The sequence below is a fragment of the Galeopterus variegatus genome, unplaced genomic scaffold (genome assembly GCF_000696425.1).
Source record: "Galeopterus variegatus unplaced genomic scaffold, G_variegatus-3.0.2 Scaffold93, whole genome shotgun sequence".
Taxonomy (NCBI): domain Eukaryota; kingdom Metazoa; phylum Chordata; class Mammalia; order Dermoptera; family Cynocephalidae; genus Galeopterus; species Galeopterus variegatus.
In genome coordinates, this window is record NW_007726204.1 from 1,096,866 (window position 1) to 1,105,933 (window position 9,068).

The window sequence follows — 9,068 nt, forward strand, 5'->3', positions numbered from 1 at the left end:
TCCGGGTGTACACCCGGAAGCGAGCACAGGCCAGCCGGCTGGCCCGGGGGCCATGGCAGCGGCGGCGAATGCAGCCGAGGGGCTCTCGGGTCTGGGGCCTCCCGGGCAAGTGATTCATCTGAACGTCGGAGGCAAGAGGTGAGTGTGGGAGATTAATAAATCCACCCCCTGGCGGGCGGGGAGCGGGGGTGGCAGTACCCGCCTCTCCTCGGGGAAATCTCTGTCCATCAAGGGTTGCTCCGCCCCCTGCTGGAGGCGCGAGAGCCTGGAAAAACGCTGGGGGAGGGGAGGAAACTGGATCCTCACCCTCCCTTTCCCCATCACCTTTTGCGTCCGCTTCCCTTCCCCGCTCAGATTCAGTACCTCTCGCCAGACTCTCACCTGGATCCCAGACTCCTTCTTTTCCAGGTGATCGGGAGAGCGAGTTTGGGGCGGGGGTAAGGGAGCAGAAGGAGAGGGTGTGGGGAGAGACCTAATTTCTAGCACCCAACCTTCGCCTCGGCTCGTGACACCTGCTCTGCGTCCCCTCCCTGTAGTCTTCTGAGCGGACGCATCTCAACGCTGAAAGATGAGACCGGAGCAGTGAGTAGGGGAAGAGCTGAAATAGGGCGGCCGGTCGAGGGAGGGACAGGACCCCCAGTCAGTCCCGCTCTTTGCTCCGTACATCGTCTGCGCCCTTTTCCCGCAGATCTTCATCGACAGGGACCCCACCGTCTTCGCCCCCATCCTCAACTTCCTGCGCACCAAAGAGTTGGACCTCAGGTTGGCATGGATAAAAGGGAGGGAGCCCCCACCGTCTTTACCCCCTGAGAAGTGTCTTCTTCTCAGAATGTCCACTGAAGCTCCATTCTATTAGAATTTTCATTCAGAACCTAGATCATATTAAAATCATATGTCCTTAGAATTTTCCCTGAACACACACTCATTTTCACTGCCCATATCTTCTTAGAATCTTGATCCTGTCAAAATTTGCTACTCCTGGACATTCTCTGTGCAGTTTCGAAAATTTCCTCCTCAAAGTTCTCTGCTCATTCCCACATCCCAGACCTTGACCCCTAGTCAATTCTGCCACCCAGGGGTGTCCATGGCTCCAGCCTCCTCCATGAAGCCCAGTTCTATGGGCTCACTCCTCTGGGTAAGTGAGGTCCCCAATTGTCATCCTCATTGCATAGAAAACCAGCTCTCTACTGATGGCTCCTGAATGCTCCCTGCCCTTCTTCCCTGTCTCTCCTGAAAGAGGGTTGGATTAGAGCTGAGAGCACTGGATTTGGCCCTGGGTCTGAGAGAAGTGGTATTCTGTGGAAAAAGAGATGGGGAAGAGAAAAGGGGTCTGCCTCAGTACCCCCCCAAGTCCCAGCCTTTTAGTCCTTCCATCACAGTTCGTCGCCTGCAGCTGCGGGAGGAGTTGGATCGATCTTCTTGTGGAAACGTCCTCTTCAATGGTTACCTGCCCCCACCAGGTGGGCACTCCCAATGGATTGACGGGAGGAGGGTTTGAACTAAAGACTACACTTCCCATGAGACTGCAGCCCTTGGGTGCCTGTGCTGTGGTCCCTGAGACACTATGGGAGTTGTAGTTGTATATTAGATGCTTGGGCTGATGCTTGGAAGGGAAGTAGGAAACAGCGTTTCCCATGAGGCAATGGGCCAGCTAGTTCTCCTTGAGGCTCAGAAGTATGCCATAGGGCCTGATGGGAGTTGTAGTTCAGGTTTGATTTCCTCGCGGGGAGGATTTGGAACAACTGGAGTCCTTTGCATGGAGGGGAGAAATATCAAAGGAAACTTCTTCACTATAATCCTGGAGAGACCTTGGAGCAGCCAGCCCACTGCCTATGGAAAGTATGTCCCAGCAGTTATTAGGAACTGTAGTCCACTAGGCTTTGCTGACTGGTAGAAAGAACAAGGTGGGGAAATTTAATCTATAGCTTTCTTTTCCTGACCTCAGTCATTACCTACTTCCTTTGTAAAATTTGCCAAATATAGAGACCTGTACTATTATTTTCCTAACTTAGTTTTACCCCGTTTTCAAAAAATCATCTTAAATAGAAATTTTGTATCACTGTCACTATACCACAAATACAAAGTAAACTTGAAAATAAAACCCCAAAAAGCATGAAAGAAAACAAACATAACAGTGTTATTAAACTCTGGCTAGATGCTGTTGCCTGCCAAGGGTGCAGGCTTCCATTTATTAAAAGGGAAGATTAGTGAATATTGAAGAAGCATTAACATCATAGCAGAACTGTATTAAACTGAGTCTTCCTCTGTGAGGGGCTCAAGGGAACTGAAAAGGGAATAACTCTCTGTGTGATTCAGTGTTATTTAGTGCCATATCCCTGCACCACCTAAAATCTTCACCAGGAGACTATGCTTCACACATGGGGAAATCAGTATCTGTCATATTTAAGTGCTTACGACATGACAGCCATGTTTACAGCTATCGTTACTCTGCCCCTCTTACTATAGTGTTCCCGGTGAAACGACCGAACCGGCACAGCCTGGCGGGGCCCCAGCAGGTAGGGGGACGTCCAGCCCCTGTTCGACGGAGCAACACAATGCCCCCCAACCTGGGCAATGCAGGGCTGCTGGGCCGAATGCTAGATGAGAAAATCCCTCCCTCCCCCTCAGGTACGTTTCTATCTCCTAGGAGGTCAGGGCAGCCAGTGGGGCCCAGTGACCCTGCCCTGATCCCTACTCTTCTCCCCAAGGGCAACCGGAGGAGCCGGGGATGGTGCGCCTGGTGTGTGGACACCACAACTGGATCGCCGTGGCCTATACCCAGTTTCTTGTCTGTTATAGGTGCTCAGGGCGGGGGTGGCAGGAGGTTCTGAGCCCTGTTGATGGGGAGGGCTTAAGGTGAGGGTTGATGGTGTCCCACAATCCTACAGGCTAAAGGAAGCCTCTGGCTGGCAGCTAGTGTTTTCCAGCCCCCGCCTGGACTGGCCCATTGAGCGATTGGCGCTCACAGCCCGGGTGCCTGGTGGGGCTTTGGGTGAGCACGACAAGATGGTGGCAGCGGCCACAGGCAGTGAGATCCTGCTGTGGGCACTGCAAGCAGAAGGCGGTGGCTCTGAGATAGGTATGGCCCCAGGCCTTTTCCAGAACCCTCTGCCTTTAGAATTTTGTGGGCTGTTAAAATAACTCACCTCATGAAATTCTCAAACCCATACAAAATCTCTGCCCTGTTAGATTTCTTTGCCTCATTAGAATGCTCCAACTCTTCAGAATTCCATCCTGTTAAAATTCCTTGGCCTGTTAGAAAAATGAACCCATGTGCAATTCTCTCTTTCATCAGAATTCCCTGCCCTGTTAGATCTCTTTGCTTTATAAGAATGCACCATGCCAATAAAATCCCAGAGGCTGTAAGAATCTGTGTTGCCATTAGAAATCTCTTGACTTGTTAGAATAATCTGTCCCTAACAAATCCTAGTCCTCTGAGAATGCTCTGCCATCACTAGAGTTTTTTTTGCCTGTCGCAAATATCAGGCATGTTAGAATTCCACACTCCGTGGGAGTCCCACACTCCACCAGAAATCTGGCCCGTTGTAATCCTGTATAATTCCTGCTGCAATCCTCTGTCCTGTGAGGATTCCATGGCCCAACTGAATTGTCTGTCTCTTGGAATTCTTCCTGCCACCACTCTCCTCCCCACTTCATGGGGGAGGAGAGTGGTGAGCCCTCCTTGCCCTGTAGGAGTCTTCCATCTGGGGGTGCCTGTGGAGGCCTTGTTCTTTGTTGGGAACCAGCTCATTGCCACAAGCCACACCGGGCGCATTGGGGTGTGGAATGCTGTCACCAAGCACTGGCAGGTCAGAGTTCTGGCCAGCCTGGCTACCTTCTCCCCACCTGTTGGGACTGTACAGACCCAGGGAGGGATTCCTTTCTGCCCCCCCACTCCCACCCCAGAGAAAGCCAGTGGACCAGACATGGGGATGTGTGCAATAAAGGCCTAAGGGGCATCAGGGGGGCCTTCCTGGAGGAGGAGCTGCAGAGTTGACATGAGGGATGGAAGAGTTTGGAAAGGAGGAGAGAGGATTCTCCAGGCACTTGGTTAGGGAGCAGGTGAGGGGAGATTGTATAGGAGGCAGAACCCCAGAAAGAGATGTGCAAATGTCCATCACTCTCTCTGTACCCACCCCAAGCCATGTCCAAACTGAAAAAAAAAAAAAAATCTACAGTGTTGTTTTTATCCTACTAAAGTCTGAGTGTTTGGAAGAGAGACAGACAGACAAAGGCAGACAGGCAGAGAAAGAGATTGAGATAGAGAAAGAAGCAGACAAATAGAAATAGAGAAAATCAGAAAGAGGTGATGGAAGGATGGACAGAGTGAAACCAGGACTGAATGACTGTGGTAGATGAAGGGACACAGAGAGATAGAAATGAGTTATTTGGGGGGGGGGGTGTAGTAGGGTGGCTGTCGAGTATGGGGATGTGAACCTGGACCTGGAATTAGAGTAATGTCAGAAATCCAGAGTCAAGGTGTTATAACACCAGGGTCAAGGGTTTGGATCCCTGTACCAGCCAGCCGTCAAAAAAAAAAAAAGAAAAAATGACAGAGTCAAGGAGAGACTGAGAGACACTCAGAGACAAAGAGACAGATGTACAAAAGGGAGTCACAGGAAGAATGGGATGAAGAGAGATAGGCCAGGCATAGGTAGGTAGGCTCTGGAGCAGGGAGGAGAGGGCATGCTGTCAGGGGGGCTGCAGAAGCAGAGGCGTCGGGGGCTCCATGGCCACAGCGTGTCCTTCCCTGCGCCAGGTCCAGGAGGTGCAGCCCATCACCAGTTACGATGCTGCAGGCTCCTTTCTCCTCCTGGGCTGCAACAATGGCTCTATCTACTATGTGGGTGAGCAGCAGCCTATGCCCTGGTGTCTGAGAGTCTCCCCCAAGAAATGGGAGGGGAGGGGACAGGATGGGGCACCTTCAGCAAACCCGCTCTACCCTCCCTTCCCTCCCCAGATGTGCAGAAGTTCCCCCTGCGCATGAAGGACAACGATCTCCTTGTCAGCGAGCTCTACCGGGACCCGGCAGAGGACGGGGTCACTGCACTCAGTGTCTACCTCACCCCCAAGACCAGTAAGCTATGGCCCGGCTTCCCCTCCTGCCATGACCAGCCAAACCAGCCTCAGCCTGCAGTTGTTTCCTGACTTGTATAGCATGACCCAGTGGGATTGATCAGGAGGAGGGGCAGATTCCTCTCTCATTTAGTCATTCATCAGTAGTTAGTCTATGTTTTCTTTCCCACCTCTGTGATTAGGTCGTGATGTTTGCATGTTTGTAAAACAGAGGATATGTGTTTTAACAGTGGCTGAAGCTGACTTCTCTTACTTGGGACAGTTTTTCTGTTTTCTTTTTTTTCTTTTTTCTTTTTTGTTAAAGCTCATTTTTTCCAGCAGGAATATTTAATAATATACCTAACTTCAGAGCACATTATCACCTTTTTTCTACATAAGGCTCCTTTCTCAGTTCATTTATTTATTGCATTCCTCCCCATCTCCCTCCCCACCACATGCCGCTATTTTGTCATGTTGAACATTTATCTTTTTATTTGTATGTTTCCTTACAAAATGAGTATTGTGGACACGTTTTTGAATTTACATACATGGCATTGGGCCTATATCCCAGTTATCCTCTTACTTTTTGTCCATCCATGTTACTACGTGTAACCCTAATCCATTGCTCATGACTGCTGCACAAAATATAAAACCACATCTTACCTACCCACATTCCTTAAGATAGTCCGTTAAGTTTCTGACAGTTGCAAAATCATTTTTCCCCTATGGAAAGTTGGCCAGGGCTGAGAGGCCCTCAGATACACTGGGTTACATTTTCCCGTCTTGCTCTTTGTCTGTTCATGTTTCTTCCTATGTTTTCCCACATTCCTTAAGATAGTCCGTTAAGTTTCTGACAGTTGCAAAATCATTTTTCCCCTATGGCAAGTTGGCCAGGGCTGAGAGTCCCTCAGATACACTGGGTTACATTTTCCCGTCTTGCTCTTTGTCTGTTCATGTTTCTTCCTATGTTTTTCTGTCTTTCTAATTCCACCTCTCTATGTCTCTGTCTCTATATCCCTCCATGTGATTCAGATTCTTGATTCCCTGTGTCTGTTTCTCTATTTTTCTATTTCTCTTCTCTCTCTTTTTAGCTCCATTTCTCTCTCTTAATTTCTGTCTCTGGGTCTTTCCTTCTCTGATCTGTGCCTTCGTGTCCCTGTTCTTCCATTCCCCACATCTCCCCCGCACCATGTTATCTCCCTTCCTCCCTCTCTCCTGGGTTTCTGACTCTGTCTCTGTTCTGTGTCTGTCCGCCTCTTTCTCTCTGCCTTGGTGTCTGTCTGTCTGTGACCTAATCCTTGTCGTCATGTTTGGTCTCACCAGGTGACAGCGGGAACTGGATCGAGATTGCCTACGGCACCAGCTCAGGGGGTGTGCGGGTCATTGTGCAGCACCCTGAGACAGTGGGCTCGGGGCCCCAACTCTTCCAGACCTTCACTGTGCACCGCAGCCCCGTCACCAAGATCATGCTGTCAGAGAAGCATCTCATCTCAGGTGGGCCTTACTGGGCCAGCCCAGGTGTCCGTCTCTCTGCAGGAGAGACAGCTCAGATGGCAGCATGAAGCCAGGTGGATGAGGATTTCCACTGGAGTGGAACATTTTATAGGGAGAGAGCTCTATGGGAGAGAGAATTGACTTTGGACAGTAATTGCGGAAGTGAGAGAACACCGTAAGGGAAGAAATCTCAGGGAGAGTGCATTGTGGCGGGAAGAGGAGAAATCATTAATTCAGTAAGCAATTATTAAGCATCTACTGTGTGCCAGGCACAGGGGATACAGTGATGAACATAACAGGCTACATCCCTGCCCTCACAGAGCTAATATTCTAGTGGGGATGGCAGACAATAAATAAATATATGAAAATATAAGTCAACGTAGGTGGTGATAAGGACCATGAATAAAAACAAAGCTGTGTGTGGCTGGAGAGTGCGTAGGTCAGGGAAGGCCTTTCTGAGGAAGGACCTTTGAGCACAAATGAAGGAACGAGCCATGCAAATGAGTGGGGACAAGAATTCCAGGCAGAGGGAACAGGCATTGCAAAGGCTCTGAAGTGGGGGGATGTTTGATATGTTTGAGGAAGAACAGGGAGCCCCCCCGTGCCTGAGCGAGGGGGAGAGGGAGGAGATGAGGGCAGGGAGGTGCTGGGTCAGGAGCCATGGAGGGCTCCAATCAGGGAGGGGCTCTGAGCAACAAGACCAGACTCAAGTCTTCGCAGGCTCCCTCTGGTTGCATGTAGGGACACATTGTGGGAACAGGACAGGAGCAGTGGGACCAGGGAGGAGGCTGCTGCAGTGGTCCAGGCAGGAGACAAGATGGACAGGACCAGGGTAAGGGCTGTGGACAGGATAAGGTGAGATAATGCTCTGGAATGATTTTGGAGGAAGAGCCAACAGGATTTTTGACCATTTGGAATTCTGGAGAGGAGAGAATTCTCTGAAAGGGAAGCATTCAGAGGGGCTGAATCCTTACATCTCTGAAAGGGGGTCATCCTGAGGCTCAGGAAAATTGGGTAGCCTTGATGCCACAGCCAGGCATGACCTGCTGCTGTTCTCATACTCTTCAGTCTGTGCTGACAACAACCATGTGCGGACATGGTCTGTGACTCGCTTCCGAGGCATGATTTCCACCCAGCCTGGCTCCACCCCACTTGCTTCTTTCAAGATCCTGGCGCTGGAATCGGCCGACGGGCATGGTGGCTGCAGTGCTGGAAATGACATTGGTGCCTCCTGGCCCCTGGCCCCCACCCCACTGACCTGCCCTCCACCCCACTGGCCCACACTGACCCCCTTATCTGATCCCTGTAGACCTCTACCGACCCACCCAACAGACCTGGCTGGCCTTCATTGACCTCTACCTAGGCACCCTCCCATCCCCATTGACTGCTGACCCCTGTAGACCTCCACTGACCTCTACCTGATCCTTGTTGACCTCCATTTACCCCCCTTGATTCTTGCTGACTGCCACCTGACCTTGGACCCCACCTCCACTGATGTGCACCTGACCCTGATATGCCTGAGCTCCACCGACTTTTGGGACCCCCCAACCCTGTCTGACCCAGCCCAACTCCATCAGCCTGGGGTTGGGACCTAGGTCTGGGAAGGGGTCCATCAGTGTGGAAGGAAGAAGAGCCTTGGGGTCTGAGGGCCTGGGGACCCCAGCTGGCCCTGACCCTTGCCCCTGCCTGGCCCAGGACCCTACGGTGAGCGAGATGACCAGCAAGTATTCATTCAGAAGGTGGTGCCGAGCGCCAGCCAGCTCTTTGTGAGGCTTTCATCTACTGGTCAGCGGTGAGGACTGTCCCATCAAACAGGGAGGGTGGTCAGAGGAGAAGGCAAGACACCAGCTGGGTCATTGAGGCCAGAAAGGTGTCCCAGCCAAGGGAGACTGAAGGAGCAAAGGCAGGGAGGGAGACAAGTGGCCTGGGCTTGGGGGCTAGAGTTATCAAAGGTATGACAGGTATGGGTGGGAGTGAAGGTGGAGAAACCTCAGGCCCCTGTGCTGGATCTCATGCAGAGATAGCCAGTGTAGTCAGTGCCAGGATGGGGGAGGCACAGGCAGAGGGGTCAGGGTGGGATGGGGAGTCACAGGCAGAGGGATGGGGAGGCACAGGCAGAGGGGTCAGGGATGGGATGGGGAGGCACAGGCAGAGGGGTCAGGGATGGGATGGGGAGGCACAGGCAGAGGGGTCAGGGATGGGATGGGGAGGCACAGGCAGAGGGGTCAGGGATGGGATGGGGAGGCACAGGCAGAGGGGTCAGGGATGGGATGGGGAGGCACAGGCAGAGGGGTCAGGGATGGGATGGGGAGGCACAGGCAGAGGGGTCAGGGATGGGATGGGGAGGCACAGGCAGAGGGGTCAGGGATGGGATGGGGAGGCACAGGCAGAGGGGTCAGGGATGGGATGGGGAGGCACAGGCAGAGGGGTCAGGGATGGGATGGGGAGGCCCAGGCAGAGGGGTCGGGGATGGGATGGGGAGGCACAGGCAGAGGGGTCAGGATGGGATGGGGGAGGCA

At 52.2% G+C, this 9,068-nt stretch overlaps 1 protein-coding gene across 5 annotated transcripts in view; it reads left to right on the forward strand.

The window, feature by feature from the left end:
- Nucleotides 1-15: 15 nt before the first annotated feature.
- The window catches only part of SHKBP1 (SH3KBP1 binding protein 1), a 12,062-nt gene continuing 3,009 nt past the window's right edge, over nucleotides 16-9,068 (forward strand). For 2 of the 5 annotated variants that reach the window (XM_008582450.1, XM_008582460.1), the window contains exons 1-13: nucleotides 48-138; nucleotides 355-408; nucleotides 537-762; nucleotides 1,394-1,460; nucleotides 2,467-2,628; nucleotides 2,709-2,799; nucleotides 2,889-3,079; nucleotides 3,694-3,809; nucleotides 4,760-4,847; nucleotides 4,961-5,077; nucleotides 6,379-6,549; nucleotides 7,618-7,773; nucleotides 8,245-8,341. In XM_008582450.1, coding sequence (XP_008580672.1) covers nucleotides 53-138; nucleotides 355-408; nucleotides 537-762; nucleotides 1,394-1,460; nucleotides 2,467-2,628; nucleotides 2,709-2,799; nucleotides 2,889-3,079; nucleotides 3,694-3,809; nucleotides 4,760-4,847; nucleotides 4,961-5,077; nucleotides 6,379-6,549; nucleotides 7,618-7,773; nucleotides 8,245-8,341 — 1,622 coding nt within the window. In that variant the 5' untranslated portion in view covers nucleotides 48-52. Of the gene's footprint in view, nucleotides 139-316; nucleotides 763-1,076; nucleotides 1,136-1,379; nucleotides 1,461-2,466; nucleotides 2,629-2,708; nucleotides 2,800-2,888; nucleotides 3,080-3,693; nucleotides 3,810-4,759; nucleotides 4,848-4,960; nucleotides 5,078-6,378; nucleotides 6,550-7,617; nucleotides 7,774-8,244; nucleotides 8,342-9,068 lie in introns of those variants that run through there. The other 3 variants (XM_008582467.1, XM_008582481.1, XM_008582472.1) reach the window with 3 other exon arrangements.